General features: G+C 42.6%; 2 protein-coding genes across 2 annotated transcripts in view; one reads left to right on the top strand and one right to left on the bottom strand.

Annotated features, from left to right (window-relative positions):
• Window positions 1–53: 53 nt before the first annotated feature.
• On the bottom strand, window positions 54–2,777 carry cnrip1b (cannabinoid receptor interacting protein 1b). The gene is made up of 3 exons (XM_073482605.1): window positions 2,599–2,777; window positions 1,206–1,350; window positions 54–218 (listed from the first exon to the last, which is right to left on the bottom strand). Exons 1-3 carry the CDS (start codon window positions 2,775–2,777, stop codon window positions 54–56), a joined length of 489 nt encoding a protein of 162 aa, XP_073338706.1.
• A 2,944-nt stretch (window positions 2,778–5,721) lies between these two features.
• Window positions 5,722–22,061, top strand: part of kcnq5a (potassium voltage-gated channel, KQT-like subfamily, member 5a) — a 100,270-nt gene continuing 83,930 nt past the window's right edge. The window contains exon 1 of the mRNA XM_073482098.1: window positions 5,722–6,062. Coding sequence (XP_073338199.1) covers window positions 5,722–6,062 — 341 coding nt within the window. The remainder of the gene's footprint in view (window positions 6,063–22,061) is intronic.

The following is a 22,061-nucleotide window of genomic DNA, read 5'->3' as shown; positions in this document are numbered from 1 at the left end:
TCACCTTGTGTTTTTGCAGAGTACACCTGAATATATTCGAAGCTGCTCCTCCATCAGACAAACATCTCCTTGTTGATCCACATGAGTGTGCGCGTGTCGTTGGGTTTGCACTCGTACTCGATGCTGTTGAAGCTGTTCCCCCACTGGCAGTGGTCCCTCTTGTTGTAGTTGTAGTACTTCACCTGCCACACCGTCTCAAACAGCCCCACCTCTGTGAACTGAAGGAGAAACACATGCACACATGAGTGCATGCAAAACCAGTATTGGGCATCTTCGAGTGGCCTGATTTGATGAAGCGATGATGAAACACAGCGAGCGGACAGATGGGAATACACAGTGAGAAAGTCACACTATATCGCCATGTGTAGAACCATGTGAAGGTGAAATGAAGAAGGAGCCGGACAGATGGATACATGCACCAACAAACACACATCATATCATCCCAGAGGCCCGAGGGTGTGAACAGATGGACGTCAAACCAGATGAAATTATATTTGTAAGATTTTTTCTAATGTTGTGAACTTGTCATTAGGTGCTCCTTCTCCTTCAGAGGTTAAAAAAATAATCCAAAAATGTAAATTTCACTTAAACATATTTGAACATTTACTGGCCAGAAGGCTGCCAAGCCAGTGACCTCAGTTCGAGACTGTGTTTCAACATTGTGTGTCAATGTGTGACAAGTGTGACATCACTGGATCTTTTTTGGGGGTCTTTGGGGAAATTTCCAGCCATGTTTCCGGCGACACAAAACAGACATTTTTGACTGGAAGTCGGAAGCCAACATATATAACATTGCTTATTAAATGTCTGTTGTGTTGGTTTTAGTCTTTTTTTGTTTGGCTGCAAGAGTGAAGGCAGAACCAGAACAAAAAGTGCTCATCTGCCATGCCACCAACTGAAGCTTAGCTGGAGCAACCGAAGAGACTTGTGCCAGTGCTGCTGAGCCTGATTTGAAAGCCAATGATAAAAATACAACATTCACGAGAAAGAGGTCAGATCAAATGAAGATCCAATCCAAGTTAGAGTCCACACACTTAATTTTAGAAGCTCCCAATATCAACAAACAAGGTCTTCATTCTGTGTTGTCTGCAGTTTGTCTTCTCGACAGGTATCCAATCAACAGACTCCTCTGATCCTGAACGCTTCCTGGTCATAAGATTAAAGTTAGCTTCATGTCCTGTGTACAATATATCTGATATCCATACCTGTATACTGATTTGAACCGATTGCCTGTCTCCACTCTTGGTGTGCGTCACCCCTTCTGTGTCATACTGGCCTGTGTAGACCACCGACTGCGGGTCTTTAGACTGCTGCTCCAGGGGGAAGGTCACTCCGCCCACAGTCATCGACCTGCAGTCGAAACACAACAGATTCATTAGCACATTATTAAAGATCCCCTCCACATATGTATTAAAGCATACATAAAAAAATCTCTGGAGCTCTGGAGGAGAGAGTCGGGTGCAGAGTCAGACCTTCTGGAGGAATAAACACCCAGAGTCACATTGGATTCTAGTATCGAGTATTAGGAAACAAGACATGCAGTTTAAATGCACCAATTAATAGATTATAATCCCAATTATTATATGCATTTAAAAAACAATAACAAATGTTCCTGCACTGGATCAACTGTGAGCTTCACACTCACTGATGCCAGGCTTTCATGCTTACAAATCATCTAGTGAACTCGGTCCACAGCTGTGTCCCAGCATTGCCCCAAATTCACTACATCTCCCATGCATCATCACGTGTGACCTATTTTTTTTTATAGCCCAGTTCGCGGACCGATATTTAGACATCCAACACTAATCCTTATTTGGACATGCATGTACAGCAACGCTCATTACATAATCATGATTGTAGGCAAATCACAGGAGGGCGGCGACACAGAGCCCAAACGTGGAGTCCTAATCTGTGCTGGATTTAACGTGCGGCCAATTGGGGTTTATGGTGCCTTCACGGGCTCCGCGTAAAATCCTACATCCGAGCGCTACTCTTGGAAATAGGACTTGTTGAGCGCTCAGTGCGGGGCTTTTAGTAAAAAAAAAAAATAGCACAAAGCAATAAAACGATACTTTTGATTCATGTTTTCTTTCTGTACAATTTGAAAATGTAACAACACCTTCATTTTCTTCCACTCCATGTGCGTTAGGCGCGTTTATTTCCTATCGTGCGTAAATACAGTCTTGAAATCTGCATTTAGCTTCTCCTCAGAAAAAGAAAAGGCGCTCTAAGGCCACCACCGGTTCACACAAGGACTGAGCCTCGCCCTGCATGCATTTATTTGTAGTCATTTTGGCGATGAAGCGGACAAAGACACGGTTGTATTCACTGTATTTTGACTTTATAACGGAAAGGCAAAAGCAACTACACACACTCCTAACACTTCACAGATTCTAGCAGATTAAAATGCACCTACAATCGACAACTATCGACATTATTTGGAAGGCTCAATAGTCATACTGCCATCCCATTTCGCTCATTATTAAATTAGGTGATCTTTGGGTCATTCAGGTTAAGGGTAACAGGAAATATTAGCCTGGTCCTGGTATTTGTCTGAGGTGATGACCAGGTCAGGATTGAAGTCAAAAGACTACCTACGTGGCCTCGGCCGCTCCTGGTTTGATGACCACTTCGATTTTGTACTTGGAGCCGGTCAGCAGCTTGATGGTCCGGGTCTGCCCGAACCTGGCGCCGTCGGACTTGAAGTGCACCGCGCTGTTGTTGGGAAGCATCTTCAGAGAGATCCCAATTTTGACGATCTGAGGGACGTCGGCCATGTTTCCATACAGCTGCTGTGTCACCAGGGATCGGTGGGGTTTGCTCCGTGTGGGTGATAGGTCGCAGGTGTCGGTCAGTTGTCCATAGCAGGACGCGGCAGCGGCAGCAGCAGCACGGGGAACTGCTGAACTACGCTGCGCTCTGTAATCCCGTCCAACCTGCAGCACGGGCCTAATCCCAACCAATGCTCTCTCTCTCTCTCTCTCTCTCTCTCTCTCTCTCTCTCTGAAAATCTCTCACTCCCTCACCCTCTCCCTCCCTCCCTCTCTGGCTCTTTGCCCCCCTCTCTTCTTCTTAATTAGCGCAGCTTTTCTCGTTGAGTGTCAGTCGATTTTTAAACGTGTCGTGCGTAAATCCTGCCAATTAAGGCTCAGTGGATTATGCGTTAATTGATCCTCGAAGGACGGAGAGGCTACAGGCTGGTGGACTAATAGGAACAGAGCTATCACCACTTAAACGCCTCTTTATTTAGGCTGGATAATGGTTCTTTGGAGGATTAAAAGGTTCTTTGTTCTTATTTGAATGTGATTTATGGCGCGTAAAATAAAGCAAACATGCTTCATTCATGGTTTCAGCTGGTTGACTTCTAACTGAGATTGTAAAGCAAGTGAATAATTGTATTTATATAATAATACTTATAATTAATCTACTATTTTATTCTATATTTAAGGGTTTTATTATTATTATTATCATTGTTATAAATATTACATGTATTGCTATTTTCTAATGGCATCACTTGATGGCGCTGTTGCAGCATTAAACAATACACTGATTTCCATTCAGTGGGTCACAAGTGGATGCAGATTTTTGCACAAATGTGTGAAGGATATTTTTTATAACACCAAGTGTGCTCTGAGCTGTATCACCATCATCAATGCATCCGTCATAATAAAGGCTGGAGCTGCCATCGAGGACACTGAGGTCATGTCCTCGGCATTTCTTTCTGGGTCTTTGATATCTTGATATATATATTTGGTAACACTTTAATAACACTATATAACAGTAACACTATAAGACAGTTATTCAGTTAAATTCGCAGCCAAGGATGTTACACTAAAACACAAACACAGAAAGTTCAGTGGACTGTCCCATCCACAAAGCCAAGGTCACAAGGTCTCATTGATTGATCTTCAGGGTCCAGTCGGTCGATCCGAAGTTTAACCAACAAGAAATGTGCTGATACAATCATGGGATGCTATGAGAAGAAAGCATCTCATTTGCATTGTTGTCACTGTCATCTCTATTTCATCATGACACCTGTTTTATTTTATATGATGCAACTGACAAGTGATACAGTGAAGTTAAAAAAGAAAGAGAAAAATAAGAGTGGAAATGGTGAATGTTGTCTCTATAGAGAAGTCCTACTGGCCAATGTGCAACAAAGTAAATAAAACACATAAGAGAGTAAAACATGAAATAATAAAAGCAGACAAAATCACAGAAGGCAATTGTAAAGAGAAGGAACATCAGGATCAGTTAAATGACTTGGGGCAAGGCCTCTCAGGACTTTGTACGTAATACCTACGTTTTGCCACTAGGGGTCAAACTTTGATCACAACAGGAAAAACTCAGATTATCCAAGTAAAGAAAAACCAGATCATTGACCATTTATAGCAGTGCCGTGGTGCACGTGATGGCGTCACATTTCTGACATCATCACGAGCTTTGGATGGATCAGAACAAAGTGGGAAAAGTTTAAATCCGACAAACTTCTCAGATGGGGACTGCAGCTCAACAGGAACAATGGGAATCATATCCATATTTTAAATTATTCATTCAGATCGTTAATTAGAGAGAATAAGTGAGGCTGTGGAGTGATGCCATGCTGTGCCTTTGTCTCAGAAATCAGTCGGAGAAACTGAACAAACAAACTAAAGCTAATGGACAAGACCGCTTATTTATTTACATACAAATCAATGGTGGTGCATTTGGGTTGATATTTAAAATGTTTGGAAAGAGTCACAGAAAGAAGGGAAAGAAATCTTAAATGGTGCTTTTCGTGGGTCACATGGTCGGTGAGTGACGCAGCTGTGACAACACGAGAACGCGTGTGAGTTTGAGACCGACCAGCTTCTCTGTGTCTCTGAGTATGAACTGTGTGCTGATCAATCTTCAACCAATTCAGCGACAAAGTTTAAGTTTGACAAATGATTATCAATCAGTGTTTTCAGTTAAGGCAGAAACTTCATGTCCAGCTCCTTCCTGAAGTGGAACACACAAGACAAAGGAGAGACTTTATTTCGGTGTAGAAGTGTTTAAAGCAGATTACGCTCTGTGTGTGTGTGTGTGTGTGTGTGTGTGTGTGTGTGTGTGTGTGTGCCTTCATGTTCCCTGAAACAAACACTTAAGTCGATCCACACAACGTGGTGCGAGCGCTGTAGACACGGGACACGTTCCTCGAATGCGTAAAACTTGCGTCATCTATCCATTGGTGTCTTTTGACTTTTTCTTAAATTCAAATTAAAAATCTCACAGCTGAGAGCGACCACCTGCTGATCAGAAGTGGTTCTGCCGGTGCCGGTCGTGCTGCGTTCCCTCTCTGGCCGGTGCGTAAAAGAGAACCACGCTGCTTTCAGGCTCCACACGCTTCTGACAGAAAGGGACAACACGGTGAGTGAGAGTGTGTTGGGGGGGAAGTAAAGAGTGTGGGAGGGTGGGAGAGCCCTCCCCCTGCCAAATGTCTCCATGGATCCACTCCTTCATAACCCAACTCTTCCCCAGCCTTGCGCAGATGGCCAAAGTGTCCAAACCGGACTGTGAATGCGCTCAGCTGGCCACAGGATGACACGATGAGAGCATATTAGACATTTAACTCTTCACCTACTGCTTTGTTTTACTCAGTGTGTAGTGGAAGTCAAAGTAGCCCAACACCCTCTGGCGAAAGGAGCGCTTGGCTTCATGTGAATGTCTGCCGGTCTCCCAGCGCGCTGCGCTGGTGATGCCATGCCGAGAAGACACACCGGCGACGAGAGCGACGGCACCGGGCTCTGGCTGAAGACCACAACAGGACGCCGGGTGCAGGACTACCCAATGAAAGATGTGGAGTCAGGGCGGAGGGCGATGAATAACGCGGTGCGGGTCGGGGACGGTCTCCTGTCTCCCACTGCTGCAGGTGCGGTGGGAGCGGAGAGGAAGCAGGGCGCCCGGCTCAGCCTGCTGGGGAAGCCGCTGACCTACAGCGCGCAGAGCGGCCGCAGGAACGCGCGCTACCGGCGGCTCCAGAATTACCTCTACAACGTGTTGGAGAGACCGAGGGAGTGGGCTTTCGTCTACCACGCGTTTGTGTGAGTACTTTGACTTTTACTCATCAAACAGCGTTCATTCTTTTGAATTGTATAACATCTTTTGAATGACAGCAAGTATTAAAATGAATGATTATTTTATTTGAGCAAATATGGGAGAAAACAAGCCACTGCTTTTTCAAAAAACAACATTTTTCAGTTGAAATCGTCTCTTGTTCACCTGATAATGACCAGCTGGGGTCATGGTGCACACACACATCATGGTATCACACTGATGGCAGTTATATGGGGATCTGATTTCCTTCAGATATGCAACTCCATCAGCCTCCACCCCCTCATCCAAACATGAAAACACACATTAAACATGCAAAAATAGCAAACACAAACACACACCTTTTCTCTGTTCCCTCCTTTTATGACATTTGTGTTCAAGATGTCGCGCCTGTGACCCGATTTCATTCACCTGTGGGCTGAGTTATCACTCCATCACTGTATGTCAGTGCAGGATGACTTCTGAATGTGATCACCTGTTGCAGCAGCCTCAGTGTGCAGAAAACTGTGTGCCTTTTTAAAGATGGATTAAAGGTGTGTTTGTGTGCTGGGATGTAAAGGTATTTTTGAAATGTGTAATGCACACACGCTGCACATAAAACCAATAAATCAAAGTAATATACAAGGCCCAAACTCTTCCTAATCCTTACGTAACACTGGGAGCTCCAACAGATTGAGAGAAGGTCAATGAGCTGTCAGCTGAAAAGGGCGAATGTAACATCATCTGCTGCTCCCGTGCTGATTTTTGAGCCTTTTCGTTAGTGATTTGGACGGAGAGTGTCTGGGAAAAAGTCCTTAAGAGCTGACATGTTTCAATTCTCAAACTCAAAACAGCCCTCAGCTTGACCACAGCTTGGGGTTTTCTGGTGTGAAATAGCTCCTTTCATGGCCAAAATGAATCCCGATTGTCCCAGCCCGTTTCCTCTTTTCTTCCTCCTTTTCTTCTTCTTCGTCATGCAGTTTCAATTAACCAAATTATTGGATTATTACAAACATTCAGGCGGAGATTTCCTTGTTTGTGTCTGTCTTAACTAATAGGATTCCAATCCCAAGGGTGCTTGTCAACACGAGACTCAGACTGAAAACCGTCTGAAACAGTTGTTATCTTGGTTGTGCTCAGAGACAATGCACTGAAATAGGTTGGATTTCTTTAAGTGGTGCCGCGGTGAACTCTGTCTTTTTCTGTTTATTTGAAACACCTGCCAACGTCAAGGCATCATATCCTGTGTGGCTGAGGATATTCCAGAGGAAAAAGCTTTCCCACTCGAGAGCGTTTGGTGTTTTTGCAGATTATCACACAGGGAGTTGGAGTTTCATGTGAGCACACTTTCCCGTCTTTCTCCCCGCTCTCTCCATCTGTGCATGTACAGTATACAACATATGCGCACGTATCTCATACACCACACCATACATTGGTCGGGGGTGATGAAACGCCACATCCCCTCCCCGCTCGGGCAGCCTCGCTGGCCCGAGGAGCGCTGTGAGAAGGAGGAAGTGGAGCTGTCAGAGGAGGGACTGTGAAGCCGGATGTTGACGTTTTATTTGCTCAGGCGGGACAGCTGAGGTCGCAGGGGTTAAGTTGTTACATCTGCTCGCGACCACAGCCTCAAACAAACTGTTTAAGTGAGATAAAGAAAACCTCAGAGAGATTAGGGAAATAATCCCACTTTGAGGGTAAATTGACGGAAAGCTTGTTTTTATGGGATTTGAGGCATAAAAGCTCCTTTTTTTCAGGATTCAGACAGAAATCATTGATGTTCATGCGTCTACTGTACATGCGGCGGTATTTCAGAGCAGTTTAATGAACACTGTGATGCTTACTCTGCAAATACCCAGACAGCCCCTGTGTGTACACACTTTATTAGCATTTATATATTGAACGATCTTGACGTTATTGTAGCTGTGTCGTTCCCTGTTTACAAGTTAATCACTTAGATGTGACATCCCAGATCCAGCGTCACTACTAATAAATGCAACACCAGACTAAGATTGATCTCCCGAGCAGCAGTGAATGCCGCCTCATCACAGCAGAGTGATCGATCATTTTAACCACACGTAATCTCTCAGCAAGAGATTCTGTGAAAAATTACCCAAAAATCCACTTGATGTAGGACAGCAGGTGTAAAACAACAAAAGATGGAGACACCTTAGAGTATTTTCAGCCGGCATAGTGAATGCACAGCATCATTTACAGGAGGGTCGGGACACTTTGTTTTGTTGCAGCCATCTCGGTCTAGACTCAGATTTGGTGATTAAGAGATAATTGAGTCGTTCTTTTTACTACTTATGAGAACAAATTGCGCAGCTGATCACAGAAAAGTATGTTGCACTTGCGTTTGCATACTTTCCAGCAATTTCCCAATCGTTCTGGCACTCGCAGTCCTGGACGCTTCACATTCTGATGCGTGTTCCCTTGTAAAGACATACAATTCTGTTAAGGTTTCACATGTCGTGTCATTATGCCAAAAACAATACACAAAAAAAAAGACAAAACACTATTTGGCTGAGTTCCTGTGTCAGTGTCTTAATGGACTGCTCTAATACGGTCTAAGCACTCTACATTAGTGATAATGTACATTTTTAGCTTGTACAAGGATCATTTACTTTGAAAAAACAACGGGGGTCTGAGGAATTTTGTTTTGGGAGCGAAATCTAATTGGCGAAAATTTCTTCGTGCGGAAATTTGTCAGTTGGTAATGATGTTAAAAATAGCTCATGTAAAACAAAGTCTCATGATGGTTTATTGGGTGACTTTTGACCACTTAAGGGAGACAAAAAAGCGATTTGTTGTACACGCAAACTATTTTTATTACCCTTTTATATTTAGAAGCAAAGCAACACGGACATCTCCAGAGGAATCTTCCAATCTGAAAAACCTGAAGGGGTCCTTTGCTTGTTGGTCTCTCGTCACAAGTCATTCATTATCTTTTCTCCGGTCACACTTCGATCTTGATGCAAACATGAAATCTGTTTGTGTGAGGTCATGTGCCCGGAGAAGTTGCATCCTCAGTGGGCGGAATACTACTAAGAAACACGTCACATTATAGGGTAACTTAGGTAGTTCTTTGATGTTGACCCTATTTTCCCATGTTTTTATATCTACGTGATTAATGGGGATAGTGATTTTTGGAATTGGTCGGGTATTGAGTTGGACTGCTGAAGCCGGCGATGGCAAAACAGACTGCAGTGTAATCCCTGCGGGCAATTAGGCACCATCAAAGTACGTCCACTTGAAGTGCTTGTTTTTGCCAATGACAGACTCAGATTGTTAGTCAGATAGACCATCTTGTTAAAGAATAAGATTCATTTAGTTTGATCAGAAACAGACGACTTCACTCTCGCCAAAGCCACCAGACTACATTTGAGAAAACAGCAATTTTTATCATCAAAAACACACTTTGACAGAAAGGCAGAAATAAAACTCACCAAATGATCTCCAGCTCTACTTTGGTTGAAATAAAACACATTAGATTAGAACATATTTTGTTTCTACATGCTGTTCTTCCCCCACTGTTATTTTTAATTTTGGTCAGAATTGGTGAGATGGTTTTGGTGTGTTTTCAAGATTAAAATGACTGTTTCTGCAAACTGAGTCCGGTTACTTTCGTGGAAGTGATGGCGGCTGTTTCGGATTAAGCTAATTCAGACCAAATTCGGCCTGTCAGCTTTTAGCCACAGGGTTGTACTTTAACCTCTGCTGATCAGTTTGCCGAAAGGAGAAGCTGCTCTGTTGCCCTGCCACTAGCATGCTGGTCCTACTACTGATTGTAACCAGGATACGAGGTCGATTTGGTCGGAATGCAGCCTTAGACCCCAAGATCTTATTCTTAACAAAAAGGCATGTCCATGTAGGGATCCTTTCCATAATGTTGGGGGGTCCAAGGAAATTTGTTGGACATATTTTCATAGTGTGCAATCACCTGCTGCGTTACGTTGCAGGCTGTTTTCGCGGCTCCCAGCTAAAGTGTTCCTGCTCAATACTGGACCAGTTTCAAAAATTGTTGTCTCAATTAGTCACATACCATGTGCAGTGATAAAAAAAATTGATTGATGAATGATTAAATTCGGTGTGGAAATGCAAATTCTCACTTCGCAGAGCTCTAATTTGTGCTCATTTGAATTTTTTTAAGACATTCATGTAGCACCCATCTGATATCTGCCGAGTCTTTGATTGCCACAGTCATTTCTGGTGCCAGTGAGCTCAGATCTTTTCTCAGTTTTGTAGATTGTCCAAAGTCATTAGCTTGTCACACCAAGAAACATTTGAAACATTTGAAACATTTGAAACGCTTTGGCAACTCGTATATGAAACTAAAGTCACTGATCTTAGAAAAAGATTTGTTTGAATTCATTGAATAGTGTTCATGTACGGCTGTAGTTAAAAACTTGAAGTTCAGATTTAATTGGGAGACAGACGAGTCACATCTCTTATGCCATAACTTTAAACTGGACTGTTTCGATCCATGCAGATTGCAAATGGAGCTAGTCAGTGAGTGCAGCGTCTTGTTGCAACTTCTCCACAGGGAATAAACCCTATAATGCACCGTTATGTTTGGTTAATATATATGTTAGTGCTCCGGTGATCGTTCTACTGCAAACCTCATGTTCTGTATCGATTTACTGTCATTTCAGTGTGTCAGATGACATTTAAGTAAATGGATTTCTTGAGTGGTCACCTCCCCGTCAGTCACTGCTGTGTGTGTTAATACTAAGTGGCAGTGAGTGGTTAACACACATATACACACATGCTTGCAGATACACCGAATATGCAGGCGGAGAGGCAGAACTGAATACACAAACATGCAACAAGACACAGAAACACTTTCATTAGAGGAATGCATGTGCAGTAGATTTACACACACACACACGCCTGCACAGATGCAAGTGTACAACCAGAAACACACACACACACACACACACACTTGTATATCAACAAATAGACACGCACGTGGTACACACAAACACATTCACACGTGGTAGCAGATGAACAAACGAAAGCAAGTACATGATTTATAAAAGAAAGTTTCCTTTGATCGTTTAATTATGTTGAAACACATGCTGCCGTGTGTGTTTGTGTGTGTGCAGATCCACGCTGTGCAGCAGTGTCAGAAAACAGCTGGATAGTGTGTGTGTGTGGTTGTGTGTACACATGTGAAATCTACTCATGTATACTCTCTATAGGAATCCCTGATGGGCTGCAGTATGCATTAAGACACTGATAAGCATCTGGGCGTGCTTCTTGCCAAATAGTGCTCTGAAACACTGCTTGGCATTAAGATTCAATCTCTTAATGAGATGGCGTGTGTTGGGCTAATCACATTTGCTTGAAATGGGTTCCAGCCACAGTCTGCATTATGTGCTATACTCAGAAGATGATTCCTTCCTGTGCGCGTGTGTTTGTGTGCGTATGAGAGTAATGTCTCATTATTATTATTTTTTTTGCATGTTGTGCGAGCGTGAAGGTGATCTATACCACCTGTCCGTGCATCGATGTGTCCGTGTGTGTTTTCAGCATGATTTTATGTATGCACGTGTCCGCTTTTGTGTCTGAGAATGAGTTACAGAAACGTGCGTGCATGCGAGAGAGGGAGAGATTGATTCAGTCACACAGTTTGTGTGCGTCAGCCATTGATCCCAAGGCCGTTCTGGTCCATCGACAGGTAGCACATGAAGCCAGGCTGATGATTTGCCACGAGGCGGGTACACACTAATGATCAACCTCCGTCCAGTGTTATCCTTTAACTGCACAGATTTGTGCAGAGTCTGTGATGCATTAAACCGTCTGACTTTATAGAGAATGACACTGTATTTCGATTTTTTAACAGCCTTGTCACAGTCACACTGATGAGGATTAGGTATTAAAGGACAGTCAGACCTCACCAAAAGCTTTTAAATGTTTAGTTTCCTGACAAGTGTCCACTTGTGGGTGTGTGAATAGTAACTTGTCGCTCAGTAGTAAAGGTGGAAGTGGTCTAATGACGTTGTGGCACGACAAACCTCTGAGGGCAGAGTTTTGGGGTGAATGATTGAATGTATAACATTTTTGAGTTTGCATTATGTATTTTTTTTTTTTTTAACCCCATCTGTCCCTCATCATAGCCACAATTGAATTAGACCATAAACATAGAGGTGCGTAGCGCATCCAAAACGGCAGACTGCTCAGTCTGTTCAAGTTTGATGCTGTAACCCCTTCTATTGTCACTTCTCCAAGCACCCCTCTTGTGCAGTAGTCTAAATATCTAAATAGCAAGTAAAGTCTAAATCACGGGGTGGTCAGGGTGGTCGGATGGGTCATTCAGTAGACTCTGTGTTTGTGGTGGTGAGAGGGGAGTATTGTGGGTGAAAGTGACATCAGTGCAGGGATTGATGCATTAATATGCTGGTTTGACTGGTTAAGTTGTTCATCTTGGAACTGAAGGAGTGCATCTCTGCTGTCTTGTGAAAATGTACCTCTCAGCTTTGATTACCCTGATTGGGTTTGTGACCCTGAAATAGAGAGGTTCTCAAACTGCAGGTGCATTGATAAAAAAAGAAAAAGTCAAATGCACCGAAGAACATCAAAAGGCATCCAGAAGAGACTGCACTTTGTTTCCCGAGAACAGGACGACATTTGAGACACCTGAGCACATAAAAGAGTCTCTGTGTTTAGGTTCAGAGCGGCTTCCAGGTAAAGGGGAGGATGTTGGCGAGTGCCCAGTGGAAAAATGCTGGAAAATGCTCAGGACCCATTAGATAGGATGGATAGAAAAAGTGATGCGTGTGTGTGTATGTGTATAAATACTGTCATGATGTGTTCCGGTGTTTGCATGAATTGGTACAGAGAGGGTACCCTATTAAAGTGTGTGTGTGTGTGTGTGTGTGTGTGTGTGTGTGTGTGTGTGTGTGTGTGTGTGTGTGTGTGTGTTATGTCTTCACTGGAGAGTAACACAGCACAGACACAGTCTGGATTTGGGTGTCCAGGTCACTGGTTGGCATAATGTCGTCCAGGACAAACAAAAGGATGGATGGAGAGGAAGCAAGCAGAGCTGCGATAAATGGATTAATTAATCAGCTGTCAGCTACTAAGTTAATCACCAACTATTTTGATAATAGCTTAATTACCTCCGTTAAGCAGGTTATATTTCACTGGTGTCTGTTTGCCTGTTTGGATGGGTCTCTGCCCAGAATGGACCCCATTAACTTTTGGTGCGGATGAAGGGACAAAAGAATTGGCTGTATTTTAGTGGCTGGTATCAATGAGTGAGAACAAAAGGAGACTTTTGGGCCTTGATGCAAGTTTGTGCTCTATTGAGGGCCATTGTAGTTGGTCTGACTCATTTTTTTTAAGAAAAGTAAAAGTCAAGATTATCTGATTCCAGCTTCATAAATACAAATAGAAATACAAGTCCACTTAGTCAGGATTATGTCAAATTCAGAATGTTTATATATTAAACATTTTTCTCTTCCTCAATTATAAAGTGAAAGCACATATTTTGGCGTTATAGCTGAAGGCAGATGTAGCAAAAGTCCTCATTTTCCACTGGTGGATGTGGGTGTTAGTGTCAAAAATATCAATATATTGATACTGAATATTTGAAATGGTTTCAATATTCATTTTCTGCAGTATCAATACACCATTACTAGCTGCACTTTCTCACTCTCTCTCTACACTCAGACAGTGAGTTGACGCACACATATATATTATTTTTAAAGGCCTAATCTAAAGAGAACCAAAACAAATGTTTATATAAAGCATAAGTCTTTTCTGCTACAAGCCAAGAACAGTTGTGTCATGACTTGTTATAGCCTAAAATTTCATGCTAGTCTGTGTCATTTCCTCTCCAAATGATGTCGAAAATGTTTTCAAAAATCAATATTTTTCAAGGTATTGTATCGGAGTTAGAAATGTCAGTATCGTGACAACGCTAGTGGACGTTATTTATCAAAGTGGACCTTATAACGAAGATGTGTTGTCATTATGTGGTATGCAGTTGAGAGCGGGGTCTTTTAAGTTGCCTTCGAGGACACTCCAATATTCAGTATTTCAGATTAAGCAGCAACATAGCTAATTGTTAAATAATTAATGGTGTCCTGATTTTTCTAGCATTCCTAAATCCCCAGATTCCCTCCCAGTTAACTGCTGACGTTCATTCAGGAACATCATTCATCATTCAAACGGATGATTAATACATGAATCAGTGCATCGCTCCTAATGAACAGCAGGTCATCAGGGAACCCCTCTGCTCCTCCTTAAGTACTAAACCCACTTTCTTATTCTGGTCTTTTCCAGTGCGCCAGGAATGCTTTTGCAAAGATCCTCATGAGTATTTTGGCGTCATTACACCCTCCACATATTCTCCCCAATCTTCAACTGCAAATGCGTCAAACAAAAAGGAGCTAATTATCCCGTGTCAGGGTGCAGAAATTTGATCAGATCGGCGATGTCATTCAGAGCTCACTGGTGAGAAGGTGCGAGATCAGAAGGGACTGCAGTGACTGATGTGTTGTGACGTTCCAGCAGGTCACACAGGAAGTGTGTAGGCTGCAGGTGTGTGCATGTGTCAAAGTGTTTGAGAGAGAGCAGGAAGGTTGAGCTTAAGATTAAGAAGCATTAGAGCTCATACTGTGTATATCAGAGAAAAAGAAAGAATGCGAGTGGTTGTGAGAAGTGACGATTGTACACTCAAACTTCATTTGCACAGGTTTTCCCACCAGTGTGAAGGTCTTAGTTTGCAGGGTTACATGGCATATCTGTTTCTCCCTGCATGTGTACTGTATATGCTTGAGAGAGAGAGAGTGTGTGTGTGTGTGTGTGTGTCAGTAACAGTGTGTGTCTGCTCATTAGTCATCCGGCAGCCCTCTCGTACATCAGCCGAGGTGCCAGTTTGCTGAGCAGGCTCCAGCGCTGATGGATAGACACAGGCTGAGCTCGTCTGTCCTCCTGCCCACACAAAGCTCACCGCTGCCTGGTGCGCGTCACACCAGCCTCCCCCTGCCCCGCCGTTACCCTGTCAGCTCTTGAAATAAGAACGTGCCTCAGAAGCACACACTCACAGCATCCCATGTACACACCCACACATATTAACACGCACGAATACACAACTGCACACGCACATCTTTCTGTAGTAATGGTGTTGTCATTGTTTTTGTCCTCAAGCGATGTCTAGATACATCGTTTTTCTTCCAGACAGCTGCAACTTCATACAACATTTGGATGTCGTCGACCATGCCAATCAGATTCTCTTTGATGTAGTTTGAAGATTTTTTAAAAATAGCTGAAGAAAGTAGAAAACATGTGTGCATCTGTGTAACAAGGGGATCAAAACAAGAGTGACTGGTTGTTGGCAGGGTCTTGCTTTTGTTTGTCTGAGCGCAAACAACGCTTCATCCATCGCTTCATCCATCACTTCATCCATCACTCCAGTATTTTTGTGCAGCATCTCTGTTGGTTTCCATGGCACCCTCGCAATGACTCCTAGAAGTTGTGGCACCAAGACAAACTCCCAATAAGACCACAGAGTACGGACTTAAGAACCAAGGTAGACAAAGAGACCTTTTGATTGAGCTGCAATGATTTATCAATTAACCAACTATTAAATGAATTGCCAACTATTTTGATAAGTAACAATTATTTTTGAATAAATAAACATTACATTACATACTTAAACGTGAATAGTTTCTGGTTTCTTTCCTCCTCTTTGGCAGTAAACTGAATATATTTTGGTTGTGGAAAAAACAAGACATTTGAGGATGACTTGTTGGGCTTTTGGAAACACTTTTTTAACATTTTCTGACACTTTATAGACCAAACAACTGATCGATTAATCCATAAAATAATTGACAATGAAAGTAAGTGTTAGTTGCAGCCTTGCTTCTTGAGGCGGGGATGCATTGAAGGGTTAGAAAGTGGTAAGCTCTGAAAGGTTAGAAAACAGCTTATAATAGCTTATTTAAGTATTTGAGTAAGGCCGTATTAGTCTGTATTATACACACACACACACACACACACACGCACACACAGCTCTCCTTGCATTCATCTGAATCTCTCCATGCTCTTACACCTCTGAGAAATCCTCAGATATACAGATATGCAGCAGGGATTATGCGCTGTTGGTGGTATAGCTTCATCACCTGGGGTGAGCGTGTGAATATTTCAGTAGGTTTTCTGTGTATGTGTGTGTCAGAAAGCTTATTCTGCTTGCTGCAATCTTAATGAGAACACCCATAGACATTTTGTAGGGGAAAAAAAATTCACACCAGCCCAGCCGAACGCATATTGTGAATAATTTATCTTGGTTAGTCATACACATTTTTCCCTGGTGACACTGATTCAGGCAGAATTAACCACCGGCTCACCCACCTTGACAACGCTGTCAGACGGAGTGAGACAGAATTGTGTATGAACAGGTGTTTGCGTCATCTGACATGTTTTTGTGTTGTGGAAGGGTTGGGGAACGTCGTTTGTCATGTCAGTGGAATAATTTGGAATTCTGCTGAGAGGTGCAAGAGATGGAGGCATTGAGAGGATCAGAGGAAGAGGAGGTGAAAAGAGGGGCAGCTAAACGAGAATATAGACTGTGCTCACCAAGTGGTGGCATTACTCTGTAAGGCTGTAAGATACCTGACAGCCTGCCGCCTTCTTTAATTGCCTTTTAATCTCAGAGACACAAACACATATCAGTACTGTCATTAGTTCCAGTCCAAACCCAAATTGAGAATTGGCCGCTTTTATCTTTTTTTTTTTGTAATTGCATCAAACATCTTTGGGTTTTGGGCTGTATGCCTAACAAAACAATTTTGAAGATGTCACCATTGGCTCTGAGAACTTGCAAAGGGCTTTTTAAAAATATTGGTGTGTTATATTCTAGACTAAATTGATTTAATTTAGTTAATAATAATATAAATTAAACGATAATAAAAAAATATCTGGTAGTTGCAGGAGCACAACAAGGACATAAATCACGTTATGTGAGTGAGTAAGTGACTTCCAGAGGCATTGTTTACGCTGGTCGCTATCCAGGTAACAGTGGAAGAACTGGAATAACTTTGGAAAACTCTACAATACAAAAGAAAAAGAATGCTGCTGGAGGAGGAGGCAAAGAAGGCGACGATCGATAGATAGAAACTGAGGTAACACAAGAGTTAACGGACGGGCATTCCATCAATGGAGAGCTCCGGTGTTGTGCCAAAGTCTGTTCCCCCGCTGATATGTGTTTCCTCTTACCTCTGGGTTTTGAGACGGGTCACATTCTTTCTGCTAGATCACAGAGTCACAAAACCTGCTGACTTATTAATACAACCGATTGTTCAGGGTATTCGGGGTAAAATTGGGATTCTTATGGTTGTTTTTTGCTTCGGACAGCAGCCAGCAACAGTAATACCAAAGGGAAACGCTATAGGAGGGAGGGATAGTCAAACTGAAGGGTTACATACACTTGGATTTGAGGTGCATCCCGTTGAATGAACAAAGAAGTAAATGGCAGTGAAAAGGACATAAGGCAGAAACATGCAGACTCACATTAAAAAAAAACGCCTATTCACCTAATATGTGACATTGTTGACCAACTGCAGATGGTGACATGCTGCCAAGTGACACACGGCGGCTGTCGAAACCAGTGTGACACGTTACAGTAACCAGTTTCCACTTCAACTGTTTCATCTGATCTACGTTCCTCTACTATGAGAAACAACCCAGATGAGCTGCAATTTGCAACAAGTGATAAAATCTTTACTTTTGACGTTTCTCTCATTACAACAAACTCTGTACTTGAGACCCCTGCAGAGGACATAAAAACAGCATAGATCTGTGACCTGGTGCCAAATGAGCCTGAAGCAAAATATTTCCCAAATTTGCGAGGACACCAGTTTTGTCCCCCAATTTCCTGCCAAAGAAAACTGATCACAATGGGATTTGATAAAATGTGTCTCCACCAGAGTTTTGATCACCTTGTGCAGCAGTAATTTCAGTGGCATTTGGACAGAAATTGAATGACATTTCCCAGCTGGGAACAAAAAAGCTTTTTAATATTCATGACATTAAATCTCAGAAATCGAAGGAGTACAGCCCTGACAATACCCCAGGCAACAAAATAGACTCGAGGGCTTTTATGCAAATTGCACCAATTTGGTGTGTTTCTGTCCTGAGGTACCTGAACTATAAAGTAACCAGCTCAGCATCATTATCCAACCTACCCGACACAGCTGAGAAGAGGAGAGGAGGGAAGGAAGAGCGCTGAGAAGAAAGGAAGCATTTAACAAGACAAAAGTAAAATTAAAATAAAGTTGGTCCATTATGTTTCTCATTGTTCCATTTGATTTAATTTCTGCCTGGCAGCGAATGTGGGCAGGCGTGCGAGTTGGCTTTGCTGATGGTGTGAGCTTATTGCAATTCCTCTGATAGAGGTAGAAACAACAGAAGCTTCCCTCTGAACAATCTGTTAGTAGTTGTCTCATACAGTCTGTCTGTGCTGAACTTGTTTATTTTGGTGTTGCATTGTACATTTGACAGAAGCTGCTTTAAAGCAGTAATTACACAAAACAGAGACAACTGACAGTGTTCCCGTTTCATCATTTTGACTTTTGATTTAAAGATTAAAATCGTCCTCTCTTCCCTCTGTGTTTTGCTGAATCTGCTGTGAATCAATGTTCCTTTATATCTCTTTAAAGATGGCTGTTTTGTTGTGGATGCGTCAGACAATGGATGCGATTTGAAATGCTCTGAGTGAACAATCTTGGGCATATTTGCATGAGTTAAATGAAACTGACTGAGGCAAGCTAAGCTTTGTTTTTTCACGTTTTTTTATTAAAAAGCCATCACAAGCCTGAACATGTCCCTCTTAGATAGTGTTCCCCTGAGGAGTACAAGTGCTGTCCGCCATCTATTCCTCTTTATTTACTGAGTGAGTAATCTTTATTATCCCCCGCTGTGAGATCAGGGGTCTCCGAGATGTGTGTGGACGGTCGGGTCTTTGATTAAACTTGAGAGATGATGCACTCCAGCATCCTGAGACTGAATGGCCACAAAACAGGTGCTGTTGTTTACTTTTGCATTGTTTCTAATGGCGATACATTTTATTTTATGGCGCCAGAAGCACAAAGTGAGCATACTACACACCTCTATTGTTTCAAACCTCAGTTATCCTGCGAAAATGTGCCTGCCTCTTTCTATATGCGGCTCCTTTGGGGTTGATATAGATTAATGTTGACATTCAATACAGCCCACGCTTCTGCAAGCCTGCACTATTGCATGGTCAACATGTACGAGCGTATGATAGGTCTTTCAGCCAACTGATGTGGAATTGATTATTAAGAATGCAGAATATGTAGACAGTTTTGGCAATGTCCACCTTAATGCACACACACACACTGGCTTGCCTCGCCGTTCTGTTACTCTCTCCCTGTATGTGTCTGCTTGTTTGATTTTCTTCATCAGCAGTTTTTATATTTTATATTTTATGTTTTATTTTATGTTTTATAAGGTCGCCCAATAAACACACCTTGGATTTTTTCACTCCAGATTCCATTTTCACAACAGCAGGTGATGCGCATGTGGAGGTAGCTTGTAGTTAATAAACCAAACTATTGAAAACAGCGTGGTACGGCGTAAGTGAGCCTACATCCAACAGGAAAGGTTGCATTACAATCAGTGTGTTTACAGGAGGGATGTGATACCAGAGAACATCTCTCTCTCTCTGAGTTTCTCTGCAGAGCATTTGTGAATGTCAGGAGAGCGAGGGCAGATTGTCCACTAGTTAATTGAACGAAAGAAAAATGAAAGTGAAAAAAATGCTAAAATGGGTCGCCAAATATACTTGGGCAGCCGTTCATATGCCTGGGTGGTCCGTCCAGGTAAAGTCTATGTGTGGGAAACACCAAAAAGATGTACTGAATATGCAGTTTGTTGTCTTTTGCATACATTAAGATAAGACAAAAAGTAATTTTATATAAAAGGCTGCAAATGTTTAGACTACAGACGAAGGATTGATGAAATGATGAGACATCAGTATTTGCTGCCCATCATTAGTTTAATTATATCACCAGGTGCCTGGAGCGAATGAGCAGAGCGTGGGTGTCAGATAGATATCAGGAGGGAAAGGCAAAGCCTTTGTGATTGTTGTTGCAGTTCCTGCCCGGCACCAGTAGAGGTTGATTGTTGTTGCAAAGTGACCTGTTTAGTGTCACATGACATCATCAGATGGAGTCTTATAGAAGAAATGTGATGGAGTTGATGATGTAACGGAGAATGCAGGCAGATTAGGTGACGGGAGGAAGATGATGGTGACTTTTAAGAAGAAGATGATGAGCAGATGTTAAGTTTGTGTGTGTGTGTGTGTGTGTGTGTGCGCGCGCCAAGTAGGTCTCTGTGACAACATGACTGACCAGATGTCACTCCTATTTATGATTTCCCCTGCAAACTGTTCAGCTTTCCACATCTGGAATTTCTCTAAATATGTGTATGTACTCTTAAATATGTGTATATACTCTTGACCATGACTCAGCAATACACTTAGTTTTCCCCTAAAGTACAGTATATGTTGCATCTAGTGACCAGAGCTTGGAGAAGAGTCGAGCAACTCATATTACACTGTATAAAAAGTCATCCATATTTGCATGTGTGTGTTATTTATGTGTGCATAGAAGTGTGTGTGTGCATGGGTGTGAGAGGGAAATGAGGCAAGAGGAGAGAGAATGTCCCTGTGAATGTGTGTGTGTGTGTGTGTGTGTGTGTGTGTGTGTGTGTGTGTGTGTGTGTGTGTGTGTGTGTGTGTGTGTGTGTGTGTGTGTGTGTGTGTGTGTGCAGGCGTTGGGCCCAGTCCATTGACGGGAGTCAGTCTAATGTAGAGTGAGTCTCTGTTTTCTCTAAGTAAGCCTTCTCCCAGGCCTGCAGCCAACAGAGCAACCAGCCTGACACAACAAGACAGCTGGCTGTTTGGATAACATCACACCTTCTCAGTGTGTGTGTGTGTGCGTGTATATGTGTGTGTGTGTGTGTGTGAGAGAGAAAGAGTGAACAAGGCAGCCTTTTAACATTTGATTAAACTAAAATAGATCCAGTTGACTTGTTTGCACTTTTGTGTGTAGATGAGCATTAGTGGTTTTCAATCATTTTTATGTTCAGCATTTTTTTCAACAATAGCTTTGTGTAGTTTCCTCTTTAAACAGTGGTTTTCATTGTGGCGGGGTCTGCCATTCCCGTTCTTGATTTCAAAATATCCTCCCATGCAGGAGAGCTTACCAGGAAGTGAGCGTGACACACTGTTACTGTCATCTCTTGGCTATTAGCGCTGCAGTTTACTGTTCATTGCCCCACAGTGATGTCCGAGCTGGATTACCTTACTGTTAATGCAAAACCCACATTTCCTAAATCTGCTACTTAACATTTAAGTTTTCATTGTGAAGCAAGCCCAGGAAATGCAATATATTTGTCACCGTTGTTAGTGCTGACTGTCATGATTTGTCAAAATATTTCAAAAACAGCGTATTTTTTGTGAATCTGTTGTAAACAGTTTTAAATCCTGCAGGTCATAACAGAAGAAGGAGCAGCCGAAGTGAGGTCTCAAGGCCCAGACACACCAAACCAAGAACTAGTAGTGATGAAGGTCGATGTTGTGTCAGCTCACGTAGTCTGTCTTGGCCTAAAAGCTGCACTCTAACACACTGCAAACATTACAGTTGATGGCCAACTAGCTCATACGTTTGCATTTTCATTCATTAATTTTCTGTCTCACAAATAAAGCCACTTCTAACTGAGAATGTGTCTGATAAAAAGTTGCAAATGGCACGTTGTCAGCCCTCGGTCGTTTGGTCGTTGAAAGGCTCAAGGGGCTTTTCCTTTCCTTTTCTGTTTCTTCTCTCATGCACTGGCAGCCAATCAGAGTGATTTCTCTCACCGATTCAACTTTCCAGTTGACCAAAAAGCTGCCGACAACGGCCAACTAGTGCTAACGGATGCACCATTAAAACTAGAGCCACAGGTGCTCAAGGATGGCCCGACATTGGCTGACTGTCAGG

The sequence above is a fragment of the Pagrus major genome, chromosome 15 (genome assembly GCF_040436345.1).
Source record: "Pagrus major chromosome 15, Pma_NU_1.0".
In the NCBI taxonomy this organism is placed as follows: Eukaryota; Metazoa; Chordata; class Actinopteri; order Spariformes; family Sparidae; genus Pagrus; species Pagrus major.
This window is presented reverse-complemented; position numbering and strand designations above follow the sequence as displayed.